The sequence below is a fragment of the Oncorhynchus mykiss genome, chromosome 3 (genome assembly GCF_057628025.1).
Source record: "Oncorhynchus mykiss isolate SJ-2025 chromosome 3, ASM5762802v1, whole genome shotgun sequence".
NCBI lineage: Eukaryota > Metazoa > Chordata > Actinopteri > Salmoniformes > Salmonidae > Oncorhynchus > Oncorhynchus mykiss.
The window spans coordinates 38,994,513-39,008,769 of NC_143024.1; the positions used below are offsets into that span (position 1 = coordinate 38,994,513).

General features: G+C 45.1%; 1 protein-coding gene across 2 annotated transcripts; it reads right to left on the bottom strand.

Moving 5' to 3' along the window:
• Nucleotides 1-2,883: 2,883 nt before the first annotated feature.
• LOC110516872 (uncharacterized) lies at nucleotides 2,884-13,452 on the bottom strand. 2 transcript variants are annotated; one of them, XM_036973731.2, is made up of 9 exons: nucleotides 13,174-13,452; nucleotides 12,765-12,821; nucleotides 11,557-11,907; nucleotides 10,452-10,718; nucleotides 8,265-8,552; nucleotides 7,735-7,839; nucleotides 7,497-7,552; nucleotides 5,470-7,392; nucleotides 2,884-4,188 (listed from the first exon to the last, which is right to left on the bottom strand). In XM_036973731.2, exons 1-9 carry the CDS (start codon nucleotides 13,211-13,213, stop codon nucleotides 4,162-4,164), a joined length of 3,114 nt encoding a protein of 1,037 aa, XP_036829626.1. In that variant the 5' UTR covers nucleotides 13,214-13,452; the 3' UTR covers nucleotides 2,884-4,161. The 2 variants fall into 2 exon arrangements, with proteins under 2 accessions (XP_036829626.1, XP_036829625.1); XM_036973730.2 differs by having other exon boundaries at nucleotides 2,884-4,191.
• Between the last annotated feature and the right edge of the window lie 805 nt (nucleotides 13,453-14,257).

Genomic DNA, 14,257 nt, shown 5'->3' on the forward strand with positions numbered 1-14,257 from the left:
CACGATTGACAACACAAGACTATTTTTTGTTTGTTGATCTGATTTATATTTGATTTGTTGACCCATTCATGTTCGTATTCCAGTGGATGCTCTTCTGCTACAGTATGTCTGGCCTTGTAAAAATAACCCTCTGTGCATCAACGCAAGAGCAAGTGGCAGTTGTAGGATGTTGACGTTTTCTGTAGCGAGCGAATAGGCCTTGCATGCTCTCTCTGGGGTTTCTGTCTTCTCTGTTGTGCTTTAAATCAATATCTGACTGTGATCATTTTTTAGACGAGCTAAACATGACTGTGGATTTCCTTGTTGCTATTCACCACCGTTTTATCTTATCTGTGTTCAGTATATTTATTGAATTGCAGACAGTTTTCCTTGCCTATGGCTCAAGTCTATTGTTTTAATTTTGTGGTATTGAACAAGCAGTGTTGTAAAATCCTATCTAATGGAAAAGACCTTAGAGGCAAAGGAAATGGTTCTAATTCCTGAAGTCTCTCTTGCACGTTTGGCTCCCCCTAGTGGAGTTACAATACATACAACCTCCTGTCTGATTTTGCTGCTCAAAATGTTTATTGCAGACAGACTGATGTGATACTCAACTCCAGACGTTGTTGAAATTATGATTGTGTTCCAAATGACACCCTATTCCCTTTTTAGTACACTCATTTTGACCAGGACCCATAGGGCTCTGTTCAAATTTCTCTCACAAAATAGGGAATATGATGCCATTTGGAATACAACCTATGTTGCTACTGGGCTTCAGCCAATACATTTGCATGCAGATGCACATCCTGTGCAGACAAACACGCCGATGTTCCAGCCAGTCCCTGCAAAGGGAGACATGCGTTAAAAATGGAATTGAAATAGAAAATAATAGATAGGTGTCCAAAATGAGAAGGATTTAAGTCTTACTTCGGGACTCATCCTCGTGGAGCATTGGACTAGTAACCGAAAGGTTGCAAGTTCAAATCCCTGAGCTGACCAGGTACAAATCTGTCGTTCTGCCCCTGAACAGGGAGTTAACCCACTGTTCCTAGGCCGTCATTGAAAATAAGAATTTGTTCTTAACTGACTTGCCTAGTTAAATAAAGGTAAAAAAATAAAATCATTAAATGGACCCATTTCTTCTGGTGGTGTCAGTGGTGTTTTTCTTAGCACTGATGGAAACGAAGAGGAGACTTACAACCATGTAGGTTATATCTGTGCAGTGAGTGAATACCTCTAAAACGGATTCTTTCTTTCCTCCCTTCCCTGTGGTAATCACTGATCAGTACAAGAGTGGATACGTGAAAACATGCGTTCCCCATTGCTTCAATCAATGTGTCAGATCAGTGATTTCCTCATGGAAAGAAGTACGAATACATTTGAAGGGTATTTGAATAGGTCCATTGACTGTCCTGTGCGTGAGACACCCTCTAGGGTTTATACTACCTGTGGCGTTGGAAGCCATAGTAGATCCCCAGAAAAACCACCACCAAAACCACAGCAAGGGTTACACACACCATGAGCAGCACTGGCTCGTCTGGGTCAGGAGGGCTGGGTGGAGCCACTGTGTGATAAAGACTAGACACACACACCAGTAAGTAATTTAATCACAACAAAAATGCTGATTTTACACATCCATTCCTGTTGCCTTGTTTTGTACGCTAATTTATTGCCCTAATGTGAAGCATAAACAATTAAAATTTGCTGCAGCAAACACAGTAAATCATGGAAGGAGAGGAAAACAACCACGTTCAATGTACATGCAAATTTCATTCTGGAAAGGAGCAGTATCAGCATGTACAGTCGGCAATGGAGTCTTCCTACGTGACATATTCCTATAATTTTTGGAATAACAGACAGTCATTTAGCTTTGGAGGATAACTATAATAGGATTTCTACCATTCCTCAACAGTACAAAGTCCTTCTACCTTAGCAATTGTGGAGCAGGGCTGTATTTGATGTACTCACAAGTGGGAGCTGTGCTGAGGGACTGATCGAGCAGCAAGCCAGGAACTCCTAATTCCTCCATAACAAGCTGAGGAAACAGACATACATTTCACTAATGTGGAAAATCAACAACTCCCTAAGGGAGTCTGCATACTCGGCAAAAGAAGAACAGTATTTTATTAAATTGAACGAGTCTTACTCACCGAGTGTCAGCACATACAAAACAGGATTGAAAAGGTCAACTCGTGTCTCTAAAGGACTTTCTCCTGTTCTTAGTCCCGAATGCAGAGGTCAACATATCTTCCTCATTGTTATTGCTCTAAAATACGGCTTGAGATTCAGTAGGCTTATTCCCTCTATCAACCATGACTCGTCCAATAGATTCTGCCATGGAATCATGTGCCCAAATTTACACCTATTTACAGTAATAGGTTTCACAGGAAGGAAAATCTCTGCTGTGGTGCAAAATTGCAGTATTCGTCTGGCAACTCTGGTGCTGGTAATTTTACAGCGCAGATTCTTCAACTTAAAAACTGTTTAGTAAATACAATATTCTGGGAATATTTGTAACAGCTGAAGATTGTCAGAATGCCTGGAGGCCAAGATGATCTCAAAATCAATTAAGATTATACCAGTAGGCAGTTAAGATTATACCAGTAGGCAGTTAAGATTATACCAGTAGGCAGTTAAGATTATACCAGTAGGCAGTTAAGATTATACCAGTAGGCAGTTAAGATTATACCAGTAGGCAGTTAAGATTATACCAGTAGGCAGTTAAGATTATACCAGTAGGCAGTTAAAATTATACCAGTAGGCAGTTAAGATTATACCAGTAGGTAGTTAAGATTATACCAGTAGGTAACATTATATCAAAATTAATGTCATATAATACACTGACATACAGTATTTTCCTGTAAATAAACTCCTCCCAATGATCGACATTCACAAGACACCACGTGGGGCAATCAAAACACTTTATTATTGTCAATAAAACATACTGGTCAAGAAAAAAGCATGTTCAATGGAGACCCCTAATCTTTAAAAACCTCAAGTCAAGTAAAGGAACTGGATGGGGAAGAGAGGGGGCTTCCAATCTAGAAACAACCCCTAGCCCAGGGTTCCCCAACTGGTCCTCAACTGGTGGCCCTCTATTCTGTACTCTCATGGAACATTTATTTTAATATAAAACAGCCTCCCTGAGTCACAAAGACACATATCGCAATGGCAGTGCCAACATATTTACCACGTAACAGAAAAACAAAAACATGAAATGCACATTTTGTTCTAAAGAAAACTAAGATTCCTTCCAAAAGAGATCACTTGTAATGTGCCAATCCCCCACACAAAAGAACATTGTAGTCCCAGAGCAAATTGTTTTGCTTTGCTTAGTCGGGGAAAATGTTGCAGCTCAGCAGCTTCTTTGTGCTGACCTCCTCCACGCATGGCCGCTATTATTTTCCGAGCCATTTAAACCGCATAAAAGCGCTTAATTAATAAGCGGCCCATCCATTTGTGGGGTCTCCTTCATAGTTAGTTGCGCATTGCTTCCGAAGCCCAGGCGCCGAAGCGAATCCCCTTAATTGAGTGGTGTCAAGAGAAGCATCTGTAAACAGAAAGTCGCCACGTAAATACTTCCATGGAAATATTAAATAAAGCAAGTCGCAGAGGGGTTTTTATTTCCTTCAGAATTTTCACACAGTAGTTCCCAGGGGCCAAGTCCATTCAATCAATTGGAATCCGTCCAGCAAGGGTTCTCTTTTCCTGTCCTTGTTACTGTTTATTCTAGTCACAAGGAGCAACAAACACACACAGACATGAATGGAAACAAGTCCTCGTTGTTGTGGCAGTGCCTCCTTCTCTCTCTGAACACGCTGAATGGGAGAGGCCACGTACACACGGCCTGGAGATTCCCGTCATCAATAAGGCCTTTTTCTCATTCCTACTATTTGGTTGTATGGAGCTTCAGAAAGGACACATAAGTGTGTGTTTTCCAGTGACTCATTGTCGGTACTGTTGAAAATCAACAGATAGCATACACTTGACAGGCAGGGGGAGTCGACTGCGGGAAGTGTGTGTGATAGAGTGTGAGTGGGTGTGTGTGTGTGTGTGTGCACGTGCACACGTGTGTTTTTGCTTGGTCTCCATTGCTTTAGAGTAGGGCTCCCATAGTCATCCATGCTTGTGTTTCTCCTCTTGTCAGTTGCTGGTGTGTGTGTGTGTGTCCGTTGGCATCACTCAATGTCTCGGCCTCCCTTGGTGGGTCTGCTGTCGGAGAGAAAGAACAAGACCTTAATTATATACAAGTCGTGTTCAACATAGCCACTGACACACTGGTACGGTAGAGACAGACAAACACCCAGCTAAACTACCCTGGCTGTATCCCTGCCAAATACTCTTGTCATTACTCCAGCAGAAAGATACCAGTCGCTCAACAGGAAGTGCAGGCCCCGCTATAAAAGCTGCTTGGCAAGCTTCCCTGTGACTCGGGTTGCAAAGGGAGGGTATATAACTGGAAGCTTTTGAAGTTTCAACGATGTTATGTAATTTATCACAAGACATCTAGAGGCTCTTTTGGGTACTTCACATTTTCACAGGTGTCTAATTATCTCTGTCCCTCTGCGTGGCCTCATCACGTGTCAAATATTTAAAATAAGATATTTTTTTAATTTTTTTATCTAAATAAATTACAAAGCTGTAAAACGTTATCCTAAATATAAACCATCAACTTAGTGACTTAGTGAATACCACTGTTATGAAATATCCTTTATATATTTATTTGACCGTGTCAATATGTTCTTGTTGTTAATGTGTTGGCGCCAAACTGGTGAAAATAAAGTCAATAGTTGGAAGAGTTGCAGAGTTCATTTTAAATAATGCCATAGTCTATTAGGTGCTTTTCTCACGAATTAGGCCATTTTCTCTTGTACCATGTGGTCTATTTACTAGAAACTCATGGGCAATATGGACACAGATATAAAAAAATAAATACATATTTTTAAAGTTATTCATGTATAAATAACCAAAGTTACCATAGAAAGGCCTGTTAATTACCAAAATCACAGATTACAGTAACTTGAGTAAATTGCCAGTTGTTTTGCAACTCTACCCGTGACACACATATTCTAGACATATTATAGGGGCGGCAGGTAGCCTAGTAGTTGGGCCAGTAACCGTAAAGGTTGCTGGATCGAATCCCCGAGCTGACACGGTCAAAATTTGTAATTCTGACCCTGAACTAAACTACCACTGTTCCCCGGTAGGCCGTCACTGTAAATAACAATTTAATCTTAACTGACTTGCATAGTTAAATAAATAAAGTTAATAGGGTTCCATTTGGGATGCGGACTAAATGAGAATGAGATGTGGGGAAACCTAAGAGACTAAGTAGACAGAGAATGACATAATGAGACAGACATAATGATCACATGTCTGAGACAGAGAGCCGTGTGGCGATTAATGAATCATGAAATGGCTAATCAACATATATCAAACATATGGGAACGGTTGGCTCTGATATCAAGCACTACTTTGGTGTCTACTTACCTGGCGTGGGTGGGCAGGATTCCTGTGGGCATGTTGAGTACCTTGGCCGTGCCTGTGTGTGTTATCAGCGTGCACGTGGTGGCCATTTCCTGAGTGCAGGTTGGCCGGCATGGTAGCGTCGGGATGTCTGTGGGGCGGGTGGGCGTTGGGGTGTCTCTGTGTGGTGTGTACGTTGACTGGGGGCCTGAGAGGGCCATCGGGGCCCCGGTTTGGAGACTGGTGCTGGGTGCGTTCTCTGGGAATAGTCTGAAACTGAGCCAGAGGGATCACGGGAGGGGGCGTGGGGGGCCGCTGGCGCCCAGGGTTAGGGCCTCGAGCTTGGGTGTTGAGCAGGGCGGCCTGTGTCTGTTGGTTACGGTTGTGAAAAGGGTTAGGGGTTGTCAGTGTGTGCATCTCCAGGGCCGTCTGAGTGAGGCTACTGGGGTTCTGTGTAACAGGCTGTGATATTGCACCCCAACCTTGTGTTGCTGTCTGTCTCCGGTCTTGTGTGGGCTGCGGTATCATATGTGTGTTTCCCCTACCATACTGAATCCCGATTTGTGTCTGTGGGATGTGATTTGGATTTGTTAGAGCTTGAGTGTTGAGTGTGGTGCCTCGGGGCATGTTGGTTATTAGTCCCTGTGGAGCGCCTGGTCCCTGTTGTTGCGGCTGGGGGTTGTGGTGGCTATGTGAGGCATTTTGTTGCCTGGGGCCAGTCTGGCTTTGAGAAGCGGTCTGAGCTGTGATCTGGGACTGAGCTCTGACATCCTGCCGGGCTCTCTGCCTTGGTGTATCGCGTACATGAGAACTGATATGCGACTGTGTGTGGCTTGGAGCCCCAGGCTGATTGTTCGTCCCATGAGTGTGGGGGAGGTTCTGGGTCTGTCTGCCCGCCGTCGGTGCAGCCTTCCTGGGTGTAGATCGGCTCTGTGGGGGGTTCTGGGTCTGTGCTCCTGGCCCACTCCTTCGGGTGTGTGGTTGAAATCGTCTAGCCTGGGACGGAGACTCTGTGCTATCAGAGGTGTAGCTGCTGTCGGGGGAAGCCTGTACCCTTCTGGGGGAGTTGTTGGGGTACGCCGGGGTGCCCCTCAGACGGTCCCAAGGCATTTGTTGGTGGTGTGAGCTGGCACTTGGTGTGGCATGACTGGCATCCCGTGGCACAGAACTGGCCGTTGCTGGGTCGGAGTGTCTAGCCTGGTCCCTCTGGCAGGCCTGTGTGTTGGCGTTTCGCTGGAGAGTGTGACTTCGACCACCGTGTGTGTAACCAGTAGGAACAGGACCAGTAGAGACTTGAGGACCAGTGTCTAAGTTACTGTGGTCAACCTGTGAAGGACCACCAGGATATGACAAGCCAAGTTGCATCCTGGGATTGGAGTATGACTGTCCAGTCTGTGTGACCGTTTGTGGGTTGTTATTTTGAACTTGAGGAGCACTAGCACTGTTGGCTACATTGATGGCACTCCACTGCATTGTACTGTCCTGTGGGCTTGTAAATTGTTGCTGTGACTGTTGGTTGGGATGTTGACCATTAGTTGGATAGGAATTGAGATTGACGTGAACCGTGGGTAGCTGTGCGTTGCTATTTTGCTGGTTGTGTGGCAGTGTGTTAAGGTTAACACCGACCTGAGTAGAACCCGCTTGTATGAGAATGTTTGGATTGTTCGGGTGGTTTTGAGTCATCTGTGGGAGGGTGTCGAGTGTGTTGGCATTCTGAGGTGCAGCAGTGCGTGTGAAAGTGTTGTGGTCCTGCGTGGTGGCATTTCGTGGAAATGAATTGGCATTCTGATGTTGAGTATTGTGTGGGAACCCATTGCTGTTGGCATGGCCATTGTGTTGAAGTGTGTTAGTGTCGCGTGGCGGTGTGTGTGTGTTTTCGCGGCCATCGGGTGGGACAGAGTGCTGGCCACCTAAAGTCCGGGTACCAGGTGGAGGGGGCTCTGGAGGCTGAAAAGGAGAGAGAAAGAGAAGAGCAAGAAAGAAATGGATTAATTTATGAAATAAAGTGCTTTCAGAATGATAATATTTTGGGGAAAAGATGAGTGTCTTACTGTAAGCATGAGGTCTGGGTGTCCCTTTTGTCCTGTGGCCTCCGGTCTTCGGTCAACTGTGATAAGCAACATTGTCACATACAGTATTCAAACATAGAAACATATGTTTACATGAGCATCTGTACCACACACAACTGGAATCTTATACACAGGTCAACGTGAATGTTTAGACAGACAGACAGACAGACAGACAGACAGACAGACAGACAGACAGACAGACAGACAGACTCTCACTCACCTCTCCTCCAGCGCACCAGGAGTACGATGGCCATGATGATTAAGATCAGAGCGACCACACAGCCTATCACTATGCCAGCCACTGCCCCTGCACTGAGGCATGTGCCTGAGACAGAGGGGAACAGGGAAGGAAGGTGGGGGGGGGGGAGACAGGGACAGAAAGAGTGGGAGGGAGGTGGAGACAGAAATTAATAATGATAATGTGTCACGGACACGGAGCCCAGACAGACAAATAGACGAGGTTTCAGAAAGAGAATGATGAAGTGATGGCAGGGGAAGAGAGGTGAGAGAGAACGAGTGGTGGAAATAAAGGGAAGAACAGTGAAGACAGCTGAAAGTCATAGAAAAAGAGTTTGATTCCCATTGCGAGAGCATTTGGTTGAATCAATCTTTCGCTGATGAGCTAGGCTGTGCCAAAATGTTCCCCTCTCTTCACTCAAAGATGGATGCCGCTGCGCCGTCCAAAACGAAACAGTCACCAGAATGAGTCACGGCAGTGGTCAAGGCCAGTGTTCGTCCCACATAACTCACCCACGATGGCCAGGCCCGTCGCCTGCTCCGACGTGGCGCCCGTGATGGCGTTGCTAGCCACGCACTTGTATTGGCCGCTCTGGTTGGTGGAGAAGGTCTGGAGGCTGAACACGCCACTGTCTGGTTGTCCAGACGCCACGGGTTCATTGTTGTATTGCCAGGAGAAAGTGGCAGGGGGCAGGGAGTCGGACACGCAAGTGAGACGGATCGTCTGGCCTAGCACTGCATCCGCTCCTCCCACACAGTCTACCGGAGAATCATTGCTCAGCACGGGGGTGTCGGGACCATCTGGAGGTGGAGGGGAGGAGGGGGGGGGGGGGGGGGGGGGGAGGAACATCAACAGACAGACTCAAAGACAAAGCATGTGGCTCACAGACTATCACAGTAAAGTTTCACCTCAAAATGAATGGGGACAATATTACGGGGGTTGGGTATGACTAGTAGCTTCGCGAGTTGCATGATACCGGAAGCTCATGCGGGATCAGTCAGCTCACGAGGCTTTATGAGTAGTGATATTATTGCTAATGAGAATTAGCCCTGTAGCCTATTTAGTAATGCACTTATGTGGCTAACTGGTAGTGACATTACTTGGTGTAATGTAGTTGAACAACTAGCTCAAATCATTAGCATTTTTTTGACTGCTGGGTCATGTACATTAGGCACCAAACAGAAGAAAACAGACTAAAACAAGGAAAGACTACTCTGACGTCTCAAAAGTGTCCTAATTAACAGAACCCTGGACACTAGATTGTTACTCACAGTCAGAGCCGGACCACTGCATCTGGGGCCACAGTTTTCCCTGCAATTCTACACTTTTTTGCCATGGGGCAGAGAGAAAATTGTGCAGTCTTATAGCTAACCTCATGCTACTCTGTGACCACAGAGAGTCGGGACACCCGTTTAACGTCCCATCCGAAAGACGGCACCCTACACAGGGCAATGTCCCCAATCACTGCCCCGGGGCATTGAGCTATTATTATACTGAACAAAAATGTAAACGCAACATGTAAAATGTTGGTCCCATGTTTCATTAGCTGAAATAAATAAAAGTACATTTCCCATTTGCACAAAAAAACATATTTCTCTAAAATGTTGAGCACAAATTGATTACATCCCTGTTAGTGAACATGTCTCCTTTGCCAAAATAATCCCTTCACCCAACAGGTGTGGAATATCAAGAAGCTGATCGTTACACAGGTACACTTTCTGCTGGAGACAATAAAAGGCCACTGTAAAACATGCAGTTTTGTCACACAACACAATTCCATAGATGTCTCAAGTTTTGAGGGAGCATGCAATTGGCATGCAGACTGCAGGAATGTCCACCAGAGCTGTTGCCAGAGAATTTGAGGTTCATTTCTCTACCATAAGCCGCTTCCAATGTCATTTTAGGGAATTTGGCAGTACGTTCAACTGGCCTCACAACCGCAGACCACGTGTAACCACGGCAGCCCAGGACCTCCACATCCGGCTACTTCACCTGTGGGATCGTCTGACACCAGCCACCCAGACAGCTGATGAAACTGAGGAGTATTTCTGTCTGTAATAATGACCTTTTGTGGGGAAAAATGAATTCTGATTGGCTGGGCCTGACTCTCCAGTGGGTGGGCCTATGCCCTCTCAGGCCCACACATGGCTGCACCCGTGCCCAGTCATGTGAAAACCATAGATTAGGGCCTAATGAATTAATTTCAATTGACTGATTTCCTTATATGAACTGTAACTCAGTAAAATTGTTGAAATTGTTGCAGGTTGCTTTTACATTTTTGTTCAGTATATTTATTTTTACCAGAGGAAAGAGTGCCTCCTACTGGCACTCCAACACCACTTCCAGCCACATCTGATCTCCAATCCAGGGACTGACCAGGACCGACCGTTCTTAGCTTCAGAGGCAATCCAGCAGTGCGGTGAGGTTTAGAGAAAATTGTGCCGTTATATAGCTAATCTCATGCTATTCTACACACTTTGCCATTATGAGGCTGAGAGAAAATATTGCAGTTTTAAAGCTAATTTATGGTTAATTACAATCCTACACATTTTGCCATGACTTATCAAGTGTTCATATGCCATCTAATCACCCCTGGATTACCCCTGCATGCCAAGTCTGGAATCCGACCCTGTTCACTGGCCCTGCTCACTGTGTGGCTTATGTTATCAGCATTAGCAGCTGGGCCTGCAATGACTCACAGTAAACTGTGAGGGTCTTTGAGGCGGTCTGAGCACTGACAAGGTTAGCGACGGTGCAGGAGTAGACCCCGGCATCTTCTCTCCTGGCTGGGTTGATCACCAGGTCGCCCCCTTTGATAGTGACCCTGGAGTTCGAGGTGAGAACAGAGCCCCCTTTACCCCACATCACACTGGTCTCTGTCCCCTTGGTCCAGGTACAGCGCACAGACACATTGCCCCCCTCCAGAGCCACTGACGGCACAAACATAGTCACGCCATCCACTGCATCTAGGGTGGGGAGAGAAGATAAGCAAGGGAGATTATAGACTGGTCCCAAATCGGTTAGTGTTGTCTTCATAACTCCTATGGTCATTGACTACTCTTATGGTCATGCCAACTCCTATGGTAATTGTTACCTCCTATAGTCATTATCATGCCACAAACTATTATTGGACCAGGCTAGTGAATACTGGAGTAGTAGACTGATTTGGAGATACACACAGGGAGAGCTTTTGAATGAGCCATTATCGGGCTTTCACAGTGTGACCACAGACAGAGGGGGATTCAATTCAAGCTTCAAAATATGCTGAGAAATAGAGGGACACTTAGTGTTTTCTGCCTAAACTCATTTTGTTTAATGAAAATAATGGAGGGCTGGGAGAAGAAGCAACATCCAGACATGGGAGCAGATGGTAAATAAAGGGGCAGATGGCAAAAGTGGCTTTCAAGATGCCAATAAGCGCTAGGCCTGGACTGAGAATATAAAGATAGAAGGGCTATCTGTGGCTAAAAATAACAGTAATAACAAACACTAACAGGTCTGGGCAAACAAGTGGCTATAATCACATTACACTTCATGCTCGATTTTCCACCACTGCTATTCACTTCTGTAATTCTCCCTCCCATCCTCCTCCTTTCTCTCCCCCACTACATCCCTCCTTCCTTTCCTCCCTCCTTCCCATCCTTCTCCTTTCTCTCCCCCACTACATCCCTCCTTCCTTTCCTCCCTCCTTTCCTCCCTCCCTCCCATCCTCCTCCTTTCCTCCCTCCCTCCCATCCTCCTCCTTTCTCTCCCCCACTACATCCCTCCTTCCTTTCCTCCCTCCCTCCTTTCCTCCCTCCTTACCGAATACCCTGAGCTGTATGGACCTTGAGTTTTGGGCCAGGCCCGTGGTGGGCGAGGGGTCCACCTGCACTGTGTAGTTCCCCGCGTCTCCCAGCTGGGCACTGCTGATACGGAGCTGGGTGGCTGTGATGGTGACCCTGCCCTGGTACTGGGCCACAGTGTTGAGCACCGCACTGCCCCCCACCCACAGCCCCAGGGGGGTCACCCCACCTGGGTACCCCCATGTGATGGAAAACACCTGGGACACTGTGACCACCGTGAAGACCGCATCGGTGCCAGTCTGCACCAGGACTGGATCTGACTTAAACTGGATTGAGACCAGGTCCTGGGAGAGAGTGACAGATATGATGACTGGAATGTAGGAAAGGGGGGAGAAGAAAAGAATACAATGACTATCACTTATTTACCTGCTTAATTTCTTACAGTGATTATAACAAGTTATAACACTAGTATGAGAGTGTTTGAGGGGTATAGTTGGGGGAATTTAATTACTTTGTAAGCATATAAAAGGCCCCAAAAATCTTCAGCAGATGAATTATACTAAATCAAATCAATATGCTCAGTCATGGTGGATTGACTTTACAAGGTGTGCATGAGAAGGACAAAAATTGAGATGAATTGCAGCGAGGTTCCCTCATTGATCATTTGCAGTAAAACAGCAGCACACTTTTAAAGTAGAGGTGGATACTGGATAGAGAAAGTATGACTCAGAGGGTGTGTCCCAAATAGCACCCTGTTCCCTTTATAGTGCCCTACATAGGGTTCCGATCAAGGCCCATAGGGCTCTGGTCAAAAGTAGTGCACTGTGTGGTGGAATAGGGTGCCATTTGGGAAACAGTCATGGAAGAGCTGATAAGCCTTTGGACATTGTGTGGTAAAATATCACACACCCAGATAAAGGTTGTTAAGCCAAAACTTTGGTTGAATAAATTCACAAGGAGAGATGAGTGTGTGACTTTATTTTTCATTTATGCGATAGAACACAAAGACTAAGAATGCAGCCGAGCTGGGGAGGAGTCATTGTTTCTGTCACCTTGGAATTTCCCAAAAATGTAGAGCTACCAGTCCAACCTCTCCCACATTTTAAAAACACACACGTCAGCATTCTTTCCACAGGCACACCCTTTTGGTCAGCTTTAGGTTAGGTTACTCAGTTAAGTCAACATTGAAGCCCCTGTCAGAAAATCTAGGGAGGAGAGATGCCTTACCTGCCAATGACAGAACTACAGGAAGCAGGTGTAAGTTCATCACATAGTCAGGAAAGCCTGTGGAGGATTTTTGACTCAGACTCAAATCACAACTAAATTGAAGTGAATGAAATGTGTCTGTTTAAGACTAATTAAAACGCAGAAAGAAAGAAACCCAGGCTGTGTTCTTCTGAAATCACAAAGAGGACATGCTAGTAGCTTAGCGTGCTAGCATTCTAAACCTGACAGAGTACATAGGATGAAGATTGTGAATAAACTCACTTTCACTTAATTCAAAACATGTCTTGAAAGATTTTCAATGTCAATACTTACGACAGACTTTTCTCTTTTCTCTCATGTTTCATTTGTAAAAGCCATAAGCAGACTTTTGGCAAAACCAGTTTGTTTAAGTGTGAAAGGTTTCACTTACTGTTTTCTCCACGCTCACCTGTCTCCGCCGGTGTATTCATTAGGCCACACCTTAGTAAAACCTCTTGCAATGGAAAATGTTGCGCACTAAAAATAAGAGTTTCTTATAGGACGAATTCAGATAGGTCCATCTCTGTTTCACCCCTTTTCTTCTGTTTGGTTCCTAGTGAATACACCCTTGTCTTGCAGACACACCTGTCCTCTTAAAGGGATCGTTCACCTCAATTACTTGAAAGCAGCATTGTGAGCCTATGGGCCAAGAGAGCACGCAATCCACACTGGGTTTGTTTATTAAGGCACACCAGCTACAAACATCAGTAGCTGATGACAATTGAAGTGAACAAACACCAGTTAGTTTCCATTCAAAATCACAACCATATCCTGCTGTCCTTTCTCAGTTAACACTTGTGGGAATAGTTGTGGCAAAACCTTAAAAAAAAGTATAATTCAAGAGCAAGTTTTACCTGTGCTGAATACTTTACACATGCTCCACTTATAAATGTGGGGAGCTGAATTTCTTTTGAGGTGATTGGATTGTGAAAATATGAATGTGCTAGTGCTGCCCTATAGCAGAGACAGGGAATGATCAAACTCGCAAACGCATATTGTAGCCTTGTAACGTAGGCCGTGTGAAAATTGTATTTAACTATTAAAGCTCAAAATTAAAAAATCAAATTAAAACAGACATTGTATAAAAAGCTTAAGTTCTATCAATCCTAGCTATTTAAAAACATCCAGAGAAATCAGCTCCCAATAAAGTGAACTAAAGTACAAAGGGCATTTTTTTTCCTTCGTTTTTTTCTGTTACTTGGTGGAACTAGGCTATACAGTAATGTTGACCTATGGTCAACATGCATTGTAGTTCCTTGAGAAAGATGCATTCATTAACAACAACCGTAAGTGAGAGCTCGAAGAGGAAAGTAGGCGACAGTGTAAGGAGCATGCACATGTACGCATCCCAATGAAGACAACGCAAGGGCGTAACACAAAGCATTGTTATGTTTATAGGTGCATCAGTCAATTTAACACAGCAAAGTGACACGGTATCCTTCCCGAATAAATTAAAGAATGGAGCTCTTGATTGG

Coding starts and splice junctions, on each gene's coding strand:
- LOC110516872 (XM_036973730.2), bottom strand. CDS start 13,213: ATGAATACACCGGCGGAGACAGGTGAGCGTGGAGAAAACA. Junction 12,822..13,173: donor AGGTGAGCGTGGAGAAAACA/GTAAGTGAAACC, acceptor AATCCTCCACAG/GCTTTCCTGACTATGTGATG. Junction 7,553..7,734: donor CCTGGTGCGCTGGAGGAGAG/GTGAGTGAGAGT, acceptor TGCTTATCACAG/TTGACCGAAGACCGGAGGCC.